Source organism: Pyrus communis, chromosome 7, assembly GCF_963583255.1.
Source record: "Pyrus communis chromosome 7, drPyrComm1.1, whole genome shotgun sequence".
NCBI classification, from domain to species: domain Eukaryota; kingdom Viridiplantae; phylum Streptophyta; class Magnoliopsida; order Rosales; family Rosaceae; genus Pyrus; species Pyrus communis.
The window spans coordinates 23,474,654-23,499,097 of NC_084809.1; the positions used below are offsets into that span (position 1 = coordinate 23,474,654).

Here is a 24,444-nt window from a genome sequence, read left to right on the forward strand (position 1 = left end):
TGGAGCTTCACATCTTAAACCCGCTTGAGGTAGTTTCTTCCGAAAATCTCTAAAGCGGTGAAGTCGAGTTTGTTCAAATTCAACATATCCCTATCACAAAATAAATGGACAAGAATGTGGTTAGACATATATTGGTTTAAAGTTACATGAAAAAGTTTCAGGTTTTCATGAGTGATGTTTTAAGGAAAGCTTCAGATTTTCAAACAAGGCATGTTTTTAGAAACTTCAGGTTTTGAAAGAATTATGAACTTTAAGTTCATATGTTCCTGTAGACAAACACAAATATACATACAGAAATATGCAACAAGAAAATATGCAAATAGATCTTCGGGGTCAATAATTAAAATGTAATTAATTATTTGGACTTCGGGCCAAAATTAAAGTGTGGGTCAAAAAGTTATAAAACCCAAATTGTCTAAAAAAATAGACAATTAAAACTCGGGGCCCAAAAATATGGACCAAAGCCACGGGTGGGTTGAGTAAATTTGAGGTCATGAAGTCTAGCCCAAAAATGGGCTAGAATAGGCACGGGTGGGTTGCAGGCCTAATAGACCAAAGGCCCAAATGGGCATGGATTCGGTGTGGGTGGGACATAGGCCTAGGCACGGAGGTCCTAGTATAAGGTTTGTTCCAGTGTAACGCAAACACACATACACTAGCAGAAGGCTGTGATTGTGTGTGGTGCGGTGCATGGGAGAAGGCAGGAGCCTAGAAGGGCTCAACTGTTTCTTGGGCCGGTGATCACTAAAGCCCAAAGGGTTGGTGATGTAGGTCAAGGCAATAAACACAAGCAAACCCAAAAGAAGGGTTAAGCGATATGGACCAAAGGAAACCGAGGCCCATTAAGGCTAAGGTTGGATCTACAGGCCACCCCAGCAACGTTGGGTGTGTGAATCCACCGGAGATAGTCAATGGCACCGCTTCAGGCGGTTTTTTGTGGTTGAGACAAGCCATGGTTCATCTAAGAACCAAGTTTTTAGCGACGAAGGTAAAGCCTTAACTTCAATGATGTAAGAATCGAAGGGATTCGAGTGAATCCTGTGGAAAAACTCAAGAAATTCTTGTGGAATTTTCGAAGATCGTTGTTGAAAACGATGAGTTTCGTCTTATGCACATGACTAACAGTTGTGGTTTCATAAAAAAAAAATCGACGGGAAGGTCTCAGCTTTAGGCCGAAGGTTTGGGTTAGGGACGATGGTGCCAAAACTCACTGTTTGGGTTCTGGGCTTGTAGCCTTGGGATTGAGCTGGGCTCACCAAACCGATGTAGGCTGTTGGCCTGGTGTTGGCGATCATGCACGGCAGTGCGCCTCGAAACTGGCGGTGCGACTTGAAACTTGCGGTGCTAAAACCCTAATTTGTTTCTTTAATTTTTTTTTCAATTTTAGATTATAAATTAATTCAATTTTTATGCATTTTCACATATAATTCAATGCATGGACATGTTTCGATGCAATTCATGACAATGTCAATTCACATAATTTAACAATTATGGATATAATGCATACACAATTTATGTAGAATCTAAAATTTTAAAAACGTAAAGTTGAGTCATGCATTATGGTGAATGTTCATGCTATCAGGGCTATAAAAATATCTAGATAAAAACTATTGTTTTGGAAGAACCTGATTGCTTAATGATATTGATGAACTGGTTTGATGCAGAAAACTTCCACATCAAATTCCTAAGCGCAACGGTAGGAGCATGCTAATAACGTGTTGTGGCTTATTTTAATTTGATAGGGAGAAAGGGAGGTGCTGCAGCAGAGAGAGATTAAAGAAAGATGTGTTTGTAGGGTTGTGTAAAGGATGTGTGATTCCCCATACGTAGTGCGTTTATTTATAGTAATAAGAGAGGGAAGAATCTTTCTCCTCCAATGAATACAAGTCTAATAGGAAGAATAACTAGTATCAAATATAACCTAGGATTTACACAATCACACTTTAAACAATGTTTATAACAACCCCAATTTTTTAATGGAATTTTAACATATGTGGTTTTGAAACCTCATAAGATTTTACACTGTTTTTCATACACAACAAAACTCAAAGAGTTGTATGTCTAAGTACCACTTGGTAGAGCTTTTAGAGTCAGATTTTAGCTTTTTGTCAATGTTGTGAGCTTTCTAAGTTTGTTGTTTGATAATCATTTCATTTTCACTTTTCACTTTTCACTTTTTTGAAAACTGAAATATTGTCCGGTAACTATTTCAAGTTTCTAAAAAAAAATGAAAACTAAAAACTACTCTATTGAGTTTTCATTTTTTTTTATGAAAACTGAAAGTAATTACCAAACAAAATTTTAGTTTTCAAAAAGGTGAAAAATAAAAACTGAAAAACAAAATTGTTATCAAACAATCCCTAAACTGTTTGATAAACTCTCAAATTAGATTTGAGAGCAATTTGTTTGGCACATTAATGAAATCTATAACCGGACAAAAACATCCTTATAATCTCTAAATGAGATGTTAAATTGTCCAAATCGTTGTTAACAGTAAAAAAAAGACAACAACAATGCTTTTCATCCGAAAAGGTAGATCTGATGTGGTATAACATGAATTTGACAACCCTTACCTTTGTTGTCAAAATTGACGGCAGCGTCAAAAATTTTTTGATTAATTACCAAATCGCAAATATCAGTCTACAAACCGCAAACCCAGGTCTGAAAATATTAGATTGAAGGCAAACCCAGCTTCTTGGTTCAGAGAAAATTCAACTTCGCCGCTACATCTTGGAAGCTTGGCGTTCTCACCAGTCAGTAATTTCTCATTTTCTTCTTCTTGAGCTTTGTCACAAATAGATTTTAGGATTTGGTTTGTATTTGAGTACTGAATATTTGACCATTGAATATTGTAATGCATTTGAATCAAAAGGAACAGGCTAAGCGATATTGTATCGATTCAATTTGCTTCGAATCCAATTTAAAAGAAAAGAAGAAAAAAAATACGACTTGAAGTTATATTGGTATGAAACTTATCGAGCTGATTTAAATTACTTTGCAGCTCAGAAGCCTCGGTATTTTATACCTTGGGTATTAATTCAGATACTCATTCTGGTGTACAACTAGGAAATTATGAAAAGAAAATAATGTAACCAAATTTAAAATTATAAAACATAAAGTATGAAAAGGAATAATATAATAATATAATATTTAATTTGATATATCAGGTGCACAACAAAACTTTGAAAGATGTCAAATTGCCACATAGGCCGTAAAATCTAAATTTTATGTTTAAAATTTGACAGGTCTTACAATTTTGTTGAAGTAATATCAAGCCATTGGACTCTCTCTCTCTCTTCTAAAGGTGGAACTCAGGCATGTTAGATGGTCAACCCAACTTTAACTCAACATTCACAATTCGAGTTAGGGTTAGGTTCAAGTTCATGCATGTTTATTCAAGTTCGGGTGTAAATTGAATTCGGAGTTACATGGGTTGTGTTTGAGTTTATCTCACTTTATTGAGTTCAATCTTATAACACCTTATTTTGTAAGATTTTTCAAATTTTGTACCAAATAACGTTAATATATATTAGTTAAAATTTAATTTTACACGTTAGTATCCACGCAAAAGTTTAAACCAAGTGTTAGGGTGGGAGACCACTTCTAATGTTTCAATTATGCAAAGTTGATAAAATTACAAGAGAATACTAAAGTTTCAATCCAAAGAAACTGAACGCAACATTATTATTCATTGTTCAAAACAATAATTAACAACAAACTTCAATATGTGCATGAGAGAATTCGAGTTGGATTTGGGTTAACATGGCGGGCTTTTAACTTCATAATGACCCACTCGATCAAGTTTAAAATCTAATCGGACATGGACAAATTCGGGTTGACCCAACCTAAGTTGCACCCAACTCTCCACTCACATGCCCCAACCCCAACCACTGTTGGTCATTCTCCACCCCTCCACCTCTTTTCCCCCCAAACCAATTTGATCTCAAAGCACCGAAATCTCCATGCCAAATTCCATCCCACCCTCTTTGAGATAAATTCAAAACCCTAATTTGTACGATCTCAAGTCCTTGATCTTACATTCATCAAACGCGTACATAAAGTAGGGCTGAAAGTTTCAGCACAGTTAAGCATTCAGGGACACGGAGAGTAAATTGAATGCTAACCAAAACATATTTGAGATTCACCTATTGGCCACTGTCAATCGTAAAACAATCAGAAGTAACTAGACTTGCCCAGTAGTAAGTCGAGCATGTCGTCAGGAGTAAGGAGAGTTGTTCCTCCAAGAACCAATTCAATATCCGGCCTTCCACTCTCGGATAATGCCTCTTGAGCTTCACGAACCTTATTACACATAAAAAACAACAGGTTAAGTTTCTTTTGCAAGTGAATATAAGTAATTTTTTCCCAAGGAACTACCAGTTTTCATGCGAAATGTTAACATACGGGGAAGAGAATCTGAGAAATGCATACCTCGACACTATTGATTCCTCCAATGACAAAAACCAGGATGATATTTTGGTCGGCTAAACTTGGTTTCGCCTGAAAATTGGGAAAAAAAAAAAAAAAGGTTGGTTATCAAGCATATATGGACCCATTGAACCAAAATCTGGACATGGGAACTTACCTGCCCAAGGCCAAATCTTCTGAAACCACTTTTAAAAAGTTGTCCCACAGTAGACGAGTGATACTCCAGACCAGGTATGTCGTTCTTCGCCAAAACCCTTGTTAGAAGCTTATATAGCAGTCCTCTGCTTGCATATGGATCTCCGCTGAAATTATTTTCTGAAGACAATGACCCGTCCTTCAATGGTATGTTCCTACTCTTCAAACTAGATAGCTTGTGAAGGAATTTGAAAAGATTATCCACCCTATCACGCAGCTCCAACTTCAGCTGCATGTCACTATACACTTGCTCTTTACTGTTATTTTTATTATCAACTTCTTCATCACCCCATTTACCCCACTGATCGTCATCAAAATCATCGATGTCTATTTGATCTGAAGACGTTTCTTTGCTTAAGTTGGTCTCGAGCTCTTCCATTAGACCATGAAGAAACTTGAGTTTTGCTATTGATGGGTTTTCAAGAATTGCTTCAACAATAGAATCCTTCAACAATTTCTCCTCTTGCCAAGAAAAAGGGCCATCAGACCCAGATGTCGGAAAATTCTCACCTGCTAATATATATCCAGAAATCATAAGGAGCAAAGCATCCTGAAAAGAAAGTAGTCCTTTTGAGGCCTCCGACTTCTTGTTCTTCTGTCCATGCAATCCCATCAGAGCCGTCTTATTGATAAGATCATCAATTTGAGCAGAAAGACTCTGGGTTGTGTCTCCAGCACTTACAACACTCAATATTCTCTCTGCACTCATAAATGCTTCCCATCTGGCCGAATTAGATTCGTCAAGGGCAACCAGAGCAGCTGCTGCTAATTGAATAATTCCCTTATTTCTCAGTAAAGATGACTGCGTTTTAGCTAGGGCTTTTACCATAAGTTGCAACTCTGACTTTGTAACAAAACCAGGACGCGATTTGACATTCACAGTTATATTTTCCCGACGAAGAGCTTCTTGAAGCCACTTCTTCACCAGTACGGCTCCATCTTTCGTTCTCCTGTCTAGTATAGCTTCCATGTATGGTGTTCCACGAAAACTTTCTGTAGAAACAAAAGACCCACTAAGAAGCTCATTCTCGAACTCAAGTGACTTCTCATTATGAACTTTGTTCTTTAGGTTCATCAAATCCAAAACCTGAGAGGCAGAGTTCCCAGAATCCCACCCGCACAGAAAAGCTTCAATGCTTTCTAAAAGCCTAAAGTTATCTGTGTTGTTATCTTCTTCACGTAGAACTAGGGCAAGTGGTATTTGAACATCAAGAGAAGCACGTTCCAGGTTAGAAGGGCCATGCTTGAGTTGGTTTTGTGAGCTTTTTAGGTGGGCGGAGGATGTTGTTTTTTCCCTGCGGGGCAGGGATGAAAACATACAATCAACAAGTGAATCTCCATGACAGCATGGAGTAAGAAGATCCAGTGTACGATCAATGAGTAATAGCCCTGCAGATCGTTTACGGCGACCTACATCATAAAGACTTGACATGTCTGTCATAATTTTCCCCACAGTTTTTGAGAGATCACCAAGTGAAAATATTTCCATCTTCAAGTCCATCTGCATAATTAAATAAAACACACCATAGTCAGGGTATACTAATCAAACAAAGCACTCTGAACGGACAACATAACAAATTAACCTTGGCGGTAATAACTACCAACACATTTCAAATTCTTCTTGTATTTTTTATTTCATATTCCTTCATATGTTCCCTTGCCTTGACATTATATCACCACACAACGTAGAACAATTGTATCCCAACTCCCATGCGACAGATCAAATACATTTACAGGAAATGGAACTGAACTTTGGCAAGAACCATTGTCGGAGTCTAAAGTGCTGCCTATATCATGGAAAACGACAGTGTAGAAATTTTGGGAATTTCTAAAGCTTTTAGATAACATAAATACAAGGGTTTTGGATTGTTCTACATGTACAACCTTGTAAACAGTAAGCTATCATTTCCAACTCTATGACAATATAAGTGCAATCTAGACTTTTGAAAATAATCAAATTTCAAATATGCTGAAAACTAAAGAAATGAATGCAAAGAACTAAAATTAGACTTGGGGGAAAGGGTAGCATGTAGAGCACCTTTGCAGCAAGATGATAAAGAAAATTTGCTGTAAGCGTTGCCCCGGCAGGAATATCGTCACCATCAGAAAGCAATCCAGTACTTAAGGGGGGCAACCCTGGACTAAGAGCATCCTCATGTTTAACTGATAGGTATGCATCACCAACTGATCCCTCTGAAGGTAAAACAAATACTCTTGGTGAAAAGGGGCACAAAATCATGGGGAAGTGATGCACAGAAACAACCAGTTTTTTCCCTACATCTTCTGTATCAGCTACTGACTTGTCTTCAATGAAATCCCTTGCACTTAAACTAGTTTCATGTTGAGATATGTCCTTTAAGTTGCTGCCTTCTGTCCGTCTGGAATTTTTCTTATCTTTCTTAACAAGCTCCTCATAATCTTGGACAAGCAAGGACTCATATTCATGAAATGCATCTGGTCCCAGAGGTGAATCAGGATACGCTGAATGAGCTATCTGCAATCAGTAAAGCATTCAACATTTAGGAAAGCTAAAGTAATAATACTGTGATGATGAAACATCCATCGAATTGTCCAGAGAATAAAGGATGGGAAGATAACTCAAATCACTGCTACTAATGCTGATGCTGGTATCAATAGTACTACCAACACCGCTCCCAAAAAGACAAAAAGAGGTTTTGACACTTTATTATCAAATGAACAACAAAATTTGGCTCAGATAAGGCAGCTGAAACTTTTGAAGACTAGAAAGGATGTAACTAAATTAACTATATCCACAATCTTCTAGTTCTGCAACACCTTCCTTCGGTTTTCAAAACTAATAATCTGCATACCTAATTTAACATTTCAGTGTTCTGCCTAAAAAGTAACGGAACAATTACAGATCACGAACTTAATTCTTGAAGGGCACATTTTCATAAAGGAGAATGAGATCAACTACACAAGCTTCTGACCATATCTACTCATCTGAGCATAGAAGTGAATTTGATAAAAGGAGGAGGGGAGAGAGAGGGGGGCGGAGTATGTAGCCAAGGGAGAAGAGATAAAAAAAAAAAAAAAACTGATTATCTAAAGAAAAGGGCGAACATTAAAATTCCATTTAGAAGTGGTAATTCCACAGAAGTACCTCTGAAACAGATGTGAACACAGTACAACAATCTACAGCTTGATGTGTGCTAAGACAACGTAAAATATATCGATGTGCATCACTTAGTAGACGAGAAGTGATCACCACAACTTTCGTTACAGGATGAGAATTTGCATTCCAATCAACCACCTGAAAAATAAGGCATATAGGCAGTTAAATACAAAAAGGATAAATGATAATTTAAATATAAATGTTAATCCACATCTCATAATCATAATTAAAACAAAATAGAGGACTAGAAGTTTGGGGCATCATGGAAAGACATTGAAGCACTTCCTCTAGAGTGCTACAGTTACTAGAGTTCTCGAGAATTTATGTCAAGGACAACAAAGCACTTTGTTAATGTTAATAGATTAGTATTCGAGCTACAATTACTAGAGTTCTAGAGAATTTATGCCTGTTAAAAATGGTTTTTATTTTTTTTGGCAGTCGAGCTGTTTTTAATAGATTAGTAGATAAGCAGATTTTGATGACAAAGGAGATATATGAACCGATAGGGTATCAGAGACGGACAAAGTCTAATGTGTCCTTGAGTTTAGGGTTGTGTTGTGACTCATGGGCATCAGTTTGGGGTGGCCATCGTTGTAATGTGATCAATATACCCACTGTAAAGAAAGAGGAAAACAAGAACATAACTAATTATTCTCACCGATTCTCCACTCCAATACACCAAAATGGTCTTTTAATGCTTTATCCAAACAAAACAAGACTATAATTTTTCCCAAGAACAGTTTCTTAGATAATATCATTTTCCATCAACACAAGAGAGTTTACATGAAACACACGAAGGCAAAAATTTTCTTATAGTGACCATCGGAAGAAAGTTTCTACTTCAAAAACCAAAAAAGATAATTCACCACACTTTTTAAGTTTTAATGTTATATGGCATCTCTGTCCAAATGTTGAACTTGTTCACATTTAACAAAATGTATGAAAAAACACAGCTCATAGTAACCCTGTAAAAACCAACTTACCGTATCAAGAGAAGAAATGTTTTCCAAACTACATACAGCACGTACTCCATGGTTCAGTAACAGGGGAAACGCTCCCGTGTACTGGAAGCTCTGTGTACATCCAGCATCTAAGTAAAGAACAGAACCTTCAATGTGGTCCGATATCTAAAATGAGAAGATGAAGAATTAACAATCTTATAAATCAAATATACATAAAATTCAACTGAACATCAACATGTCTAGTACGAGAGCAATTAATTCAAACTAATTCGACGGGAACCCCTCTACTCCAAAACTCAAGTATAATAAGAACTTGTACCATAATGATTCTACGTAGAGTAAGGAAATAAGGGGGGAAACGAAAGCTTCTTTGCTCAGCCATAAAAGTTAGATTCAAATGGACTATATATAGCAGAAATCACATTTTGGGCAGAATCCAATCTACTGATGGTCAATTTTTTCATTAAACTTCTAAGACATTCTCATTTTACAAGAATTCATAAAAAACAAACCCCCAAAAAAAATCGCTAATAAGTCAAAATGGGAAATCAAATACAGACAACTGATTGGTGAAGGACTAGGATAGTAGGATTTTAACAACTAGAGAGGATGAATCCCTGTCAATAATTCAAGCAAAATTTTGGAGTTGTGAGCCAAGAATTCATCCTCCAATCCCTAATTTTTTTTTTTTTTTTTCAAAAGAAGTCATATTTAAGCCCTAACATTAGATTTGCAGTTGCCAAAACTGGGTAGAATCTGAAAGCCTGACGAATACAGTAATTTGCAGTGAAAGAACATAATTCGATTTCGTACGAAAACGCAGTGAAGGAACATGATCCAATTGAAAATTCATATACAAACGATAATCACCTGGCTAATGGAATCGAGGCAAGATTTGGTGACATCAACGACAGCCATGTTTCGATTCAGTTCACATGAATAAGCAGAAAATCAGCTGAACAAGAGTCATAAGGCTTCCTTCCCTTCCAAGGCTTTGCGATTGAGTTGGGTAATCGGTGCCGTTATTATCACTGTAGGCCCTAATTCCCATTTCTCCTCTGTTTCATTTTTTTATTTCCTTTCAAAATTTCCTCTGTTTTATTTTTTCTTAGGTTAATTTCTACCTCGAAGTTTATTGGTTTTCAACATTTGATATATATGAAATTTTTTTCAATCCAGAATGATACCTAAAATTATAATTTTGGAACACTTTTATATATCTGTTAAATTTTCCATTAGAATCTCTGTTAACTAATGATGTGACACCTACATAGACAATGACTGAACGCCACGTAAATATTAAAAAACTTAAAAAAATTAAAAATTAAAAAAATTAAAAATTTTGAAAAAATTAAAAAAAAAATCTGGGCCAATCCTACCCACCCGACTTAGGCCTCCCTTGCATCCTTCTCTCTTCTCTCATCTCCCTTGCGCCCACCCCAAACCCAACCATGGCATCTCCTTTCCCCCACAACTCCAAAATCTGCAACTCTCTCTTAAAACCACCAGCCCTCATCGGAGGCAACCGCACATTTACCCAATTCTGCTCCCGCTAAACCAAAACCCCAATATGATTTCTTCAATTTTATGCAAATTCAATTTATTTTTTAGATATCGACTTCCAAAATTAGGAAAAACAAATAGATGGAAAAAGATTTGTTTTTTCCCCAATTTTTTTGTAGAGAAAAAGTTTTATATTTTTCATAGATGAAACCAAGGGTTTCTGGTGGGTCACGGGTATCGTGCGCATGGAAGTAAGAGTGGAACAAACTCCCGATGATGGAGCAGGAGAGGCTAAAAGCGAGGCAGGGAGTGATGACGATGGTGGAGGCAAATTCACCGGGGAGATAGTTTTGAGAAGCAGGTAAGTGATGGGTGGGGTGGGCAGCGGCCACGAAAAGAGAAATAAGGAAAAGTTAGCCAGCTTCCTTGGGATGGAGACGGCGTCTGCATGCTCTGTAAGGTGACTTCGCCCGACACCGAGAAGCTTACCTGTAAGACCTACGTGACCTCCTGGCACGCTGCCTTACTCTTGGCCAAGCCCAAGTCCCTGGCCGCCACTCTCCAGTGGGAGTGCCTCGACTGCACATCGATCTCCAGCGACACTCCTACGCATGTCTCTACCGTGAACACCGACGTGGATAGTGGTCTAGTGTCGGCGATCTGAAAGATCGAGAACGACGCGACCCTAACGGGGCAGGAGAAGGAGAAAAGGAGGCAAGAGGTGGGTGGGCGTAGAGGAAAGAAAAGATAAGGGATTGATGGCTGGGTGGAAGCGAGTGATGGTTAGGAATTGGCCAAGATTTTTAATTTTTATTAGTTTTTTTAATTAATTTTTTTTATTTTAATATCCACGTGGTGCCCAGTCATTGTCTATGTAAGCACCACGTCATCAGTTAACAAAAATTCTAACAGAAAACTTAACGGATGTATGAAAGTGTCCCAAAATTATAACTTTAGGTGTCACTCTGGGACGAAAAAAAACTTCATATATCAAATGTTGAAAACCAAGAAACTTCAAGGTAGTAAACTGAGATTAACCGTTTTTTATTTATTTAAGGAGGGTGTGGTCAAACTAATATTAGAAAGATTTTAAAGGATTTTAAGTGATGGGTTTGATAGAATTTAAGAAGATGGCTTAAATGTCAACATGGTACCTGTGTTTTACTTTGTCGGCTAATTTAGTCCCTGTGTTTGCAATTCAGCCAAATTGGTCTCTGTGTTTATATCTGATAGCCAATTCGAAACAATTCGTTAAATGCCTGTTAAAATTGACATGTGCTAAGCACGTGAGAGGACAAAAACGTAATTTTATTGTACACCCACTAAACAGATACAATGCATATCTTTAAGAACTGATGCTTTGTTTGTTCAGCTCACTTGAATACTATGCGATTTAGGGTTTCAACATCCATTAGGTCAGAAGTTGTGGGGTTGCCGATTGAGATTTTGGTCTACTGCAGAGAAGATGACAAGTAAATGAACTGAACAAAACAACCAAGGTGACGATCGTCTTTGGTTTTCAATATTGTTGGGGGGCTAGGGTTTGATTTGTTGGATTTGTTGTGTGCTTTTATAATCAATTGAGATGGTTTGGTAGACTGGTGTTTGGACCCAAAATTACACCATCGGCTCAAATAATCGAGGTCGTCGGATGATTAGAGATTTTTCTTAACATTACTATTGTTTTTTTTATCATAGTAATTATCTTGAAAATATCCTTAAAGTGTACAGAGTTGTAATACACGTAAAGCTCCATGCAGAAGAGGTTATGTAAAATGCCGTGCAACATTAGAGTCCTATCTTGCATGCAGGACCACATGGAACAATACCACAAGGATGCAATTAATATTGGATGATCAACATGTGGATATGCCTTTTGGATTAGTCAAAATGAGGTGATGTGATGGAATCAGGGTGGTTTTACAGATAATGCAAAACTATCAACCATGGTATTTTAGTTATCATGCATGCATGGTTGCACATGGACCAATATAGTGAAGAAAGAGAAGTTTTTGTTGGAATAGGATGCATTGATTTGGTCAGGCCACGTATGTGGGAAGATATATGTAATCTTTTCAAGGAAAATTAAGAGATAGCCTTTATCATATCTTGGAGATATTGGACGGCTAAGGTGATGGGACACAAGTTTGAGTCAAGTGATGTTCTACAAAGTTAGAGCAACAATTGGACTCTACAAAGTTATCAAGCCATGCCAAGCAAAAGATAGCTACTATAAATGCAGAGTCACATACAACATTTGATGACCCTTCTAATTCAACACACAAATTGCCCTGCGCAAACCTCTCAAACATCTTAAGATTTTTTATTTTCTTTTTCAGCCAACACACCTTCAGTTTGGATAAACAACACTGTAAAGGCAACCGGCGAACATCTTCAGTTTGGATAAACAGCACTGCGTCGAGGCCGACTGGTTACCTATCCAAGTCTCGGTCAAGAAGGGTTTCTAAATCCTTATTGGCAGAGGTCATCTTATTAGCATTAGCATTCTCGGCAAAGTAAGGTGTTACAAGCTACTACATTCGGCACATTGAACGCCGAGTGATTTTATGATAGGATACTCACAAGTGAGTTTCAGAGTTCGGCATTCTGACGGCCGAACCACATTTACCATCAAGACATACATCTCTTTTGAGTACCTGTGTCTGTATAGTTTGGAGCCGGTTCGACGTGTTTATACTCTTACGAATATAATCACCATGACCGAACTCGACGCCGATGATTCGTGAACTTCGTAAAACTAGCAGCCTTGTCTTCAGGCTCGAGAACCTAGAGGCCGAGACATATTCTTTCCTTGGTCGCAGTTGCAAGATCAAGAAGTCAGTAGTGTGTTCAACGCAACATCAACAAATTTTACTCCTCGGCTGAGCTCGACCGACGAGTTGGCACGCCTCGCATCAACCGAATGACGTAGTTAGCTCATTAGTTACTCGGCCTGCGCACCACGTAGGCTTTGTAATTTTTAGGGTCAACAGCTGGGTAAGAAAATAAGGATATCACTTTACTTTGATTTTTATTGGTTGCAACTTGTTGTATAAAATCATGACTACCAAAGTTAGCTCCTTTGAATTTAGATGCTTTTTTTTTTCTAATAACCATAGTATTGTGTAATCGGCATATGCCTTTCTTTAATAATAATGCATATTTCATTTTATGTGTGCAAATTTTCCTCAAGTTATTGAGGATTTAACCCAACCACCATTATCATAAGCTCAAATAAATTATGAAGAATTATTCAATGAATTCCCTACGGAATTGTTTAGTCAGGTTGATGAAAACATGTATTGCCCAAATGGTTTTATCGATGAATTCTTATTTCAAGAAGAGAGAAGTGCTTTGTATCATGGTGAGCCTCAATATCATTATGATGTACCGACACAAAACCGAGGAGTGTAAATATAATGGTGATGGTGAGCAAAAATCTGATATAGAGAATTTCCTTTATGAGGAAAGTGATAATAATGGTGACATTGGTGATTCTGATACAGACAGTTCCTTATATGATGAGGATAATGATGCAATGATTGAAGATGACAATTTCAATGACAATGTAGGTGCACAAGAGAGTTTCATTGGATGCAGTAAGAAACAAAAAAAACAAATGGGAATCAGATATACAGGTTAAGGATTTGAACATGGATGAGAAGTAGTATAACTCAGATGAATTACATTCGCCATTGAACTTTGATGAAGAAAGACATGGTCGTAGATGCAAAGAGTTTAATGTTGACTCTGATATAGAAAACCCACAATTTGATGTTGAGATGAAATTTCGAAGTAAAAAGATGTTAAAGCAGGCTATACAAAAATATGGAGTCCTAGGGTCATATGAATGTAAGATAGGGAGGAATAATACGATCAGGTTGTCTGCTAAGTGCAAGTAAGGTTGCAATTGGAGGTTATTTGCTTCTGTGATGCAGGGTGAAAATATTTTTCAAATCAAGAGCTAAACTCCTAGGCATTCATTGATAGGAGCATATTCATGCGACTTAAATGGCTTGTTCTCGTGCATTTACGTTATGTTTCTTTAGTTATTTTAGTCCTTTAAGCTATTTTCGTGTGTTTGTAGGTCCAAAGGGCTAAAGGAGCAAAAAGATGCATTTTGGAGCATTTTGGAGCAAAATTGGACTTGGAAGGGATAACTTATACTTGGAGCAAAAGGAATGGACGAAATTGAAGAGTTGATGTCACAAGGATTCCTACTTGAAGTAGCCACACACCTTCCACATTTCAGCCACATGCACTTGTTCCTCCATCATTGCACCAACAACAACATTGCACATGCACTCCCTTTAATTAATTAACCCACATGCACCCTTTATTCTTTCATCATTCCAGCCACTCCACATCCCTCACCAAGAAATCATTCAACACATGCATCCATAATCATTTCTCCACACCAAAACCGTGCACATGCATTCCCCTTGTGCAATTCCATCATTCCACACCTCCATGGCAGCCACCAACCAACCTAGCTGTCATGTTTCCCCTTTAATCATTCAAACATTCACCCACATGCATTTCTAACCCACATGCACCCTAGATTCTAATCAGCCATTCACATTTAATCATTCATTCCCATCAGATTTCTAGCATATTCACATGCATTCATCCTAGCTGTCATGTTTCCCCTTTCATCATTCCCTCACATTCTTTAAATCAGCCAACACATGCATCCACCTTTCTCCCATCAGATTTCAAACATTGCACATGCATTTCCACCCTTTAATCACATGCATAAATCAGCCACATGCATCTCCCATCACCATTCCAGATTTCCACCAAGTTCCTAGCTGTCATGTTCCCCCCATTTCACCTATAAATAAACCTTCATTGCAGCCACAAAGGGGGGGATCCATTCACCACAGAAATAAGGCCTTTGTGCCAGAAATTCACCCATTCCAAACACTCTTCCATAAACTCATCCATTGCAGAAATGTAGACCATAAAACCACCCCCTTTGTGCCGTGAGTCTCCCCTACAAATCCAAACACCATCCTTCCATTCCTCCACCACTACCCAAACCATTCACACCATCAAACTATCCTTAGACCTTGTGCTACAACGAAGAGGAAGAGAAGAGTGCCTAAACGTTCATACAATTCAATTTTGAGTTGTTGGAATGTTTAGGTGTTTCTTTGATTTCAATGTTAATTTCAATACTCTTTGTTTTGTACGTATGAGGAATGGAAGAGAAGAGTGCCTAAACGTTCATACAATTCAAGTTTGAGTTGTTGGAATGTTTAGGTGTTTCTTTGATTTCAAAGTTATGAGGAAATTCGAAATATATGTTTATGCTTGCATTTTGATTTGATTACTTCTAATTGCGTTTCATAAGTTGTGATTCAATTTGTTTAACCGTTTGATTGATAACTTATTTATGTATGTTTATTGAGAGTGCACGCTTAATTTTCATGCATGAATATGACGCTAGAATATAAGTGAGTTTCACCTAATAGTTACGAATTTATATTCACAAGTAGTGGAGGTTGCTTATAAACAATCGCGTTAAACGAATTCTTGGCATAAGTTTCATGCGTATTCCATAGTAACGAATGCCTCGTCAACACTTATAATTTTCATAGAGCGTAATGATTCTTGCTTGTATCTCTATTATGCAATCATGTAGGGGACTTATGGGGAATGTTTTGAATTGTTGTATGCGCTAACCCATCCAATTCAATAACGTTAGGAAGATTTGAAGGTTAATTAGTGCATCACGGTTAACTTGGGGTGTTGAGAATTCATGGTTTATTGAAATGCAATTGGAAATCATTTTATTATGCAAGTGTAACATGTGTGGAGAAGAACCTTCTAGCTAGCATTCATCCATTCATTTTCATCGCATTCATATTTACATTCTGTCTAGTTTATTAAACTTGTTTCGTTATTTCAATTTTCGTCAAATTAAAATCCCCCTTTACTTTATTGTCTAATTTAGTTAGAAAGTGTCTTAGTTTGTGTTTATAAGAGTTTTGAGTCATTTTGTTACACAAATTCGTCCAAATTTGTGTTTGTGCTCAAATCTGCCCAGAAAGTGGTTTTTAGGCAGATTTGAGTGTGTTTGTGTTGTTTTGAGTCTTTTGGTTTGTTTTAGTGTTTTAAAAGTTTAGTTTTGCATTCTTTGAGTCTAGTATAGTGTTTTATATTGTTATTTTACGTTTGAATCAAGCCATAATCTTAAATTCGTCCAACATTGGGTTTAAGGTCAGAAACTGCCTAGTTAGTGTTTTTAGGCAGTTTTGAGTCTTTTGAACTTGTTTTGAGTCCTTTGAGTCTTTGTGAACGTTTTTAACTTTGTTTTTATGTTTTTGAGTCAAATCCAAGTGATTAACAATCCCTCCTAATCCCCGGTCCAGAACGATCCCTACTTACATACTTACTACAATTGATAAAAAGAGGGTTTAATTTGTGTGCGTATAAATCACGCATCATTCATGTTCAAAAGGTTTCTATAACAAAAACATAACTTTAACTTTTCTTTTTGAAAGATATATGGGTAGGATTAAAGATGATCCTAAGATTAAGAAGACAAAACTTCAATTAGAGATATATAGAGACTTGGGAAATAAAGTCTCAACATACCAATGTTACAAAGCTAAGAGGAAGGCTATAACTATGATTGAGGGGACTTATGCTCAACAATATGAAAAGGTATGGGACTACTGCGAAGAGGTTAGAAAGACAAATATAGGCAGCACTATGATGATGAAGGTGGATCCTCCTTATTTCCAAAGACTTTTTGCGTGCTTAGATGCATGCAAACATGGGTTTGGATCTGGTTGCAGACCTTTGATCGGTGTAGATGGCTGCCACCTTAAGGGAATATTCCAAGGTAAATAATTAATTTGTAGTTTTATTTGACATCAACTCATGTAGATGTGGTATTAATTTAATATAACATCTATATATCTATACATGCATATTAATTCAATACCTTGGCAGGACAATTACTTGTGGCAGTGGGAATTGATGCAAGTGATAACATGTATCCCAATGCTTATGCGGTTGTTGAATTGGAGACTAAAGAGTCATGGTGTTGGTTTCTTCAACTTTTGATTAAAGACCTTGGTCCAGTTAGTGAACATGGGTGGACCTTTATTTTAGATCAACAAAGAAAAAACGTTATATCATTTATTGACGTTAAGAGTTGTATATATAAAGTTATATGAAAAACTTTTATGTTGCTTGATTGATTACCAATGATGTACAATGTATACCACCTGGCAAAGTTGTTTATAAAATGAAAGCAACTACAAGATCAAAGAAAAAGAATATTTGATGGTAATTTGAGTTGTTTTAGTTTTTCTTTGGCAGTAGCGATTCTATTAAGTTTTATCTATGTGACGAGAAAGACCATGTAGTACTTGTTTTTGGTGGAGTTCAAAGCAACTTCATTTTATAGCATGAGTTTTATTTTTTACGTTTATAAAAGCATGGAATTAGTTTTCTTTGTGATCTTGCTAGAGTTAAATATGAAATTGCTTTTTGTTTTCGTTTGTGCAGATAGGAATATACTTGTGATCAAGTTTATGTGCAAATTTAATTGGAACAAATGTAGTCTCATTTATACTGAAAGCGAACAAGAAGTCAACAATAATCTCATATTTTAAATTTAAATGAATGACTTTCTCTATTTATGTACTTGTGACCAAGTTTAGTGGGTGTACAACAAAATTACATTTTTGTCCTCTCATGTGCCAATCACATGTCAATTTTAATTGTCTTTTAACTGATTATCTTGAATTGGCTAACAGATATAAACATAAGCCAAATTAAAAAAATAGTGACTAAATTAGCCGATAGAGTAAAACACAGGGATCATGTTGACATTTAAGCCTAAGAAGATTTAAGACTTCTACAAAATCCTTATGGATTTTAAAGAATTTGAATGGATTTGGTTTGTAGATTTGATGAATTTTGGTGGATTTTCATATAATTTTTTTATTAAAAAAAAAAAAGAAAGAAAATCTTTTCCCTTGCCATACTGCACTTGATAGCCACTTTATCCCCTCCTTATTTTGTGTCCCCTTTCACACCATCACAGCTCCATTTCTCTCTCAATTGAGCACTGCTACGCCACCAGCAACCCTCATCAATGACTAGCCTTTTGATCATTTGATTTCTTATTTATTTAGTAGATATTCTATTTCACAGGCAATTGAAGCAACCTTCGAAAAATCATCCTCATCAGCCTCGTCGCCAAAATTTGTTTCATTAGCAATTCTGGCAGCATTTGGAGGAACACCGAACCCATTCTCATCAACATCTGGAGATTTAGATGAAAAACTGGTTATGCACCAACACCGACATCTGGAGACGCATATGCAAAGAATACATGGCCACATTGATCGCTACCCAAATCTTTTTCTGCATTGAATTCATGTTCTAGGCATCGTCCCAAAGATTTAACAGTCATTGAATTTTGAGGCCTATGATAGAAAGAAAATGAAACAAACTTCCCATTTGCAAAGTCTCTGCTGTTGGTACCTCAAATTTCTAAGCACCATCACTATTCAATGTAGAGCATGCGTTTGAGCTACTGACATTAGGGAATTTATTAGGATAAGTCCTTTTTCTTATGATGGAATGAGTATTTTTGAAATTCTTATTAGATGAATGTGGCCATGTATTCTCTGCATATACGTCTTCAGTAGCATTTGGTGTTCGTCGGTTTGTCACTATGTGTTTGGATGGGATTGGTAGACATTTGAGGATTGCCCATATGGAATAAGATTTGAAATCCTAGGAATTGAGGTTGGATTCTTTTTGGTCTTGGTTATATATACTTCTTACTCTCAAATCCCATAAAATCCACCACTTATTGAAATCCTACAAAATCTTAATTTTTTTAATACACTTAGATTTGGATGGACTTTAAAATCTCTAATAAAATCTCAATGGACTACACCTAGATTTGCATGGATTTTAAAATCCTTTAAAATCTTTTAGTTGACTATACTAGGATTTTATAGTCTTTTAAAATCCTCTCAAATCCGAGTTTGATTACACCCCTCCTAAAAATTTGGGGGATTCTCTATTATTTTTTATGTAACAAACGATGTTATTTACACTAAGGCCTCATCCAACTCTTAGAGTAAAACTCAAACTTTAGGTTCTAAACTTACTCCAACTTGCTCCAACCCTTGGGGCAAATATGAGTTTTGACCAAAACTTATTTCTAGGGCAAATTTAGCCCAGGATTCCCCCAGGTTAGTAAGGTTGGCCTACCATATATGTATACTTTTTTCTTTTTATATTTATAAATTCATTGAATCTAACAGCTAAGATCTAATATGATCAAATCCAACATAAAAAAAAATCGATTGGTCCAAATGGATTAGATTGGTGATTGAATCTATTTCTATATATACATATATATTTGTCATTGATTGTTGAGAAATATCCAACATTTGTTTAATTTTCAACATGGTGTTAGAATATGAAATTCTGTTTTTTCCACACATCTTTCTTGTTTTCTCTAAAGATCATCTCTGCAAAAGATGAATTAAAACTAAGGTTGTTTAGTTAATCTATTATAGCAAATACACATACAATTCATAATGCTTTACCAATTACGTTAATATGTTTTTATATAATTGTTTGGGCCCAAAATAATATTGTTGGGCCGAGTGTAGGTTTATGCTCTACCCAAAGCTGTTTCAAATATACTATGGGCTGCTTGGTGATCCCGGGCCATTCAGAAGGGATAGTCGAGTCCTATTGCAAGAAAGAGTAGTTTGGATAAGAAGAGGGGTCGAAGAAGTCCTAGTGCAATTTGGATTCTCGATCAACAATGAATATAGCCTAAAAAAGGATATGAGTTCAAAGTCCTAATAGGGGTAGGATTGGTCGAAATAGAGTCGGAACAGAACAAGAAGTCCCAATCCAGATATGATTTTGACTCGATCTTAAAGAGGGTTTGGTGCTATAAATACAAGATATCATGCAACAATTAAGGGACCACCAATTCAACACACAATTGCCCTGCACAAAACCTCTCAACATCTTGAGATTTTTCATTTTCTTTTCTCCGCCGACACATCTTCAGTTTGGATAAACAACACTGTGAAGGCAACCGGCGAACACCTTCAGTTTGGATAAACAGTACTGTTGTCGTAGAATCAGCCGACCGATGAGCACCTTCAGTTTGGATAAACAGCACTACATCGAGGCCGACTGGTTACCTATCCAAGTCTCGGTCAAGAAGGGTTTCCGAATTCTTATTGGCAGAGGTTATCTTATTACCCTTCTCGGCGAAGTAAGATGTTACGAGTTACGACATTTGGCGCATTGAACGCCGAGTGATTTTATGATTGGATACTCATGAGTGAGTTTCAGAGTTCGGCATTCTGACAGCCGAACCACATTCACCATCAAGACATACATCACCTTTGAATACTTTTGTCCATACAGTCTAGTGTTGATTCAACGTGCTTATACTTTCACGAATATAATCACCGTGACTGAATCCGACGCCGACGATTCGTGAACTTCGCAGAACTAGCAGCCTTGTCTTTAGGCTCGAGAATCTAAAGGTCGAGATTTGTTCATTCCTCGGCCGCTGTCTTAAGATAAAGAAGTCAGCAATGCGCTCAACGTAACATCAACAAATTTTACTCCTCGGCCGACGAGTTGGCACGCCCCGCATTCAACCGAAAGACGTAGTTAGTTTATTAGTTACTCGGCCTGCACGCGATGTAGGCTTTGCAATTTTTAAGGTCAATATTTTGGCACGCCCAGTGGGACCTTGTGCTAGACCTTCGGAGTTCATGACCATTGAGACACGGTCTGTAAAGAAGAAAACAATCATCGGAAAGTCAACAACTAACTTACCAGTGCAAGGCCCTAGACAAGATTTATCTCAGGCACAAAATCTTATCATTGTTGCACCACCCAAGGCTACAAATGCAACACGCCGAGAAAAGGAAATTTGTCTCGGCGGACAGCCTCACAACCCAGAAATTCCCAACCAAACAGCAGGCATTTTCGTCGAAGGAATAGTGGAAGATTGCGACGAAGATAATGGGGAAGGTTCTGATCTGCCAACTAGGTCGTTTCCTCGAAGACGACTTGATGAACAATCTCGATAGGTCGAGCAGTCGATTGGCCAGAAAATGAATGATTTACTAGACGCAATACGAAGCAATAGTGATACACAGACAAAGATGCTTGAACTATTGGTCAGTAAAGCCTTCGAGGATGGCCATGTCGGCCAACCTCGACAGCCTTCTTTTAAGAATGTTCCATTACAAGCCGAGAAAGGATCCGCTCAGCTACAACCAATTGACTTGGAGAAAAGAGGCGGATCAAGCCGTAGAGCTGACGGACCTGACCAGGGAGTAGAAGCAGCATCTGTCAATATGACCGAGGTCCAAAGAATGATCGACTCAGCCTTAAAATAAAGGCCCGAAGTTCCCAAAATTCATCCATCCGTACCCGGCTTATGTGGAAAAGTTCAAATACCCTAAAGGCTTCAAGATCCCCGACTTCAGTCTGTTCGTCGGAGAATCATCCTTATCCTCGTTAGAACATGTAGCTCGGTTCACGGCGCAATGTGGGGATGTCAATAGCGACTTCCATAAACTACGGCTATTCAACTTTTCACTGACAGGTTCAGCTTTTGCTTGGTACATTAATCTCCCACCAAACTCTGTCCAGAGTTGGGAGGAATTGGTCAAGAATTTCCATGAACAATTCTATCGACCAAGGATGGAAATGTCCGTTTCATCGTTGGCTAGGATGGCTCAAGCTTTAGACGAATCGCCAATGGAATACTTAACAAGGTTCAAGTCGGCCAGGAATTGGTGCCGAGTACCTCTTCCTGAAGTTGAATTCGTTAGAATTGCCTTAAACGGCCTGGACGTGGAATACAAAAAGAAATTCCTGGGGGAAAATATTCGAGATATGTACGAACTTGCTCAGCACATTGAGCAGTACGATTATTTGCTCCGAGAGGTAAAAATATCAAAGTCCATATCCCAAGGAACAATATACAAGAATCCTGCAGTCAGCTACGTATTAGCCGAAAGCGAGGACCCCTAATACGCCAATGTGGACGCGGCTGAAATAGTGATAGATAAACCATACGTTTGCAAGGCATTAGCTCAAGTAAGTCCCAAAGATGTCAAGACCCGCTCGGCCTCCGAGGAGATGATTAAAACATCAAAAGTTTTCACCTTCGATATCACCAAAGCCGATGCAATTTTCGACCAATTGTTGGTAGCAAAAATCATCAAACTTCGGCCAGGACAAAACATCCCTAAGGCCGAAGAATTGAAGGGCAAAACATATTGCAAGTACCATAATTGAAACAAGCATGCTACCAATAATTGCGTTGTGTTCCATGACGCGATTCAAAGTTGGATTGAAAAGGGTAAGTTAAAATTCCCGGAGAAACAAATTGCGGTCGACGTCAATCCCTTCCCCTCGACGACAATTGGTATGGTGAATACTCATCTCCCTAAAAACAAAGGAAAAGGGAAGGCCGAATTCGTCCCAGTGCAACATGTCCGTAAGTAGAATGGTCAACCGAGACTGAAGATTGATTTATTTTCAAATGCACCATCCACGGAGTCTTCAGGGCCGGCCATCGTTGAACCCATGTCAGGTTATAGTTCCGAAGAAACTGATGAATCAATGGTTTTATGCGACCACTGTAAAACACGAATTGAACCTAAAAAAAGAGCATCTCTGGCGCCAACTTCATGTCCGCCATCCACAGTCGCAGCAAAATCTCTGAAAGAACTCGGTGCTGGCCCACGACGGCAAGTGTTTGAGAGACTCGGCCCACAGGAATAAGCAAAAGACCCAGCCCCAGTCAGACGATGTCTTGACTTTGACGCGTCATTTTGTAATGAAGACTATTACTCACGCAACTCAGGCAGCTCAAGTTCATCAGTAAGTTGAAAAACCTTTAAGCCACCAAATCTACATGACCAACGTTGGTACAATTACAATTCTCCAACTAGCCTGTATACGGCGTTATTTAAGTCTCAAAAACGTCGTCGCCAACGGATAGATTGCATGGCTCAACGACAAGAAGCACAGGCTAATTCGACTACCCGGTGGTAGCCAAAAGAGGCAGTAGGAAGTGGCGACGATCAACCTACCCCGACCATCATGGCCGAATTACTTCAAGAGAAAAAGGCAGTTGATTGCAACTTTAAGACCACCATTGAGGAGTCCGAGAAACGCATCAAGCTCTTTCTTCGGCCCAGAGAGATGAGAGCTCGTCTCGAGCATTTTAGATAAGAGGCTGAAAGTAAACTTCCCCCGCTACCACCGTAGGAACCGTTAGTAAAAGTACGGCACAATCTACACCCTTCATTCCTCGGTGAATCCCTGGAGTACATGCAGGAATTTCATAAGAAATATTCCGCCAATGACTTATACGGACTACCCAAGGCATGTCAGGAAGCCTTCGGCCTAGCACTAATTTGCCCTGATGCTGAGCAAATAATCTAGAAACCTTCCGATCCAGCAATGAAAGCTAGGTTCCAGCATATACGTGAGGCTCGAGTCCTCGGCTTTGAGGTCAACCTATACACAGATATAAACACCGTCGAGTTACCCTTTTCACTCGAAGACTTCAGTATTTGCGATATCATTTCTAAGTTTTCTCGGCCTATCTCTTTTCGGCCTTATGGCCGATAAGGAAAATCGTGTGGTGCGTTTAGACGCATACTTGGACATAAAGAACACTCGACTCGCCTACGAAGAATGAGCCCGTAAAGCACTACAAGAACAAAATTAATCTTCGGCACTAAACACGCTCGAGGAAGATGACTAGAATAAAATAGATTCAATCTACGCGCTTCAGGAGCAGGTATATACCGAAGCGCTAAATAATCCAATTGAAGACACTCCCACGATTGATACTACATCTATTACTCTAGAAGATGACGACCAAGACTGAAAGGTTCATTCGGTCCTCGAACGTATGAAGATCAATATGGTCCATGTTCTACCGGCCGAGTTTCAACCGAGAACCCATCGGTCAAATTTTTTGGATGTGGACGTGGTTGCCGAAGAAGCAACACAAGTGGATTTCATCATTATTGAAGAAGATGGGGAAATCAGTAAAGGCGACAACCTTAAGGCAGCCATGGCCAAATTGTTTCCCCACTCCCCTTCTGTTAATCTCCAACATCTAAAGCCATTATACGTCACGGCTCATATTGAAGGATATCCCATTTCCAA

General features: G+C 38.0%; 1 protein-coding gene across 1 annotated transcript; it reads right to left on the bottom strand.

The window, feature by feature from the left end:
* Positions 1-3,584: 3,584 nt before the first annotated feature.
* Positions 3,585-9,862, bottom strand: LOC137740021 (sec1 family domain-containing protein MIP3). Its single transcript, XM_068479806.1, has 7 exons — positions 9,592-9,862; positions 8,743-8,886; positions 7,748-7,897; positions 6,662-7,117; positions 4,586-6,124; positions 4,432-4,500; positions 3,585-4,302 (listed from the first exon to the last, which is right to left on the bottom strand). The coding sequence occupies exons 1-7, from the start codon at positions 9,637-9,639 to the stop codon at positions 4,174-4,176; spliced, it is 2,535 nt and encodes an 844-aa protein (XP_068335907.1). The 5' UTR covers positions 9,640-9,862; the 3' UTR covers positions 3,585-4,173.
* Positions 9,863-24,444: the final 14,582 nt, after the last annotated feature.

What these genes read in the sequence shown, in the direction of transcription:
- LOC137740021 (XM_068479806.1), bottom strand. Translation starts at nt 9,639, where the DNA reads ATGGCTGTCGTTGATGTCACCAAATCTTGCCTCGATTCCATTAGCCAG. An exon ending in GCCTCGATTCCATTAGCCAG is followed by an intron (nt 8,887 to 9,591) that starts GTGATTATCGTT and finishes TTCTCATTTTAG; the next exon opens with ATATCGGACCACATTGAAGG. An exon ending in GAGGAATCAATAGTGTCGAG is followed by an intron (nt 4,303 to 4,431) that starts GTATGCATTTCT and finishes ATGTGTAATAAG; the next exon opens with GTTCGTGAAGCTCAAGAGGC.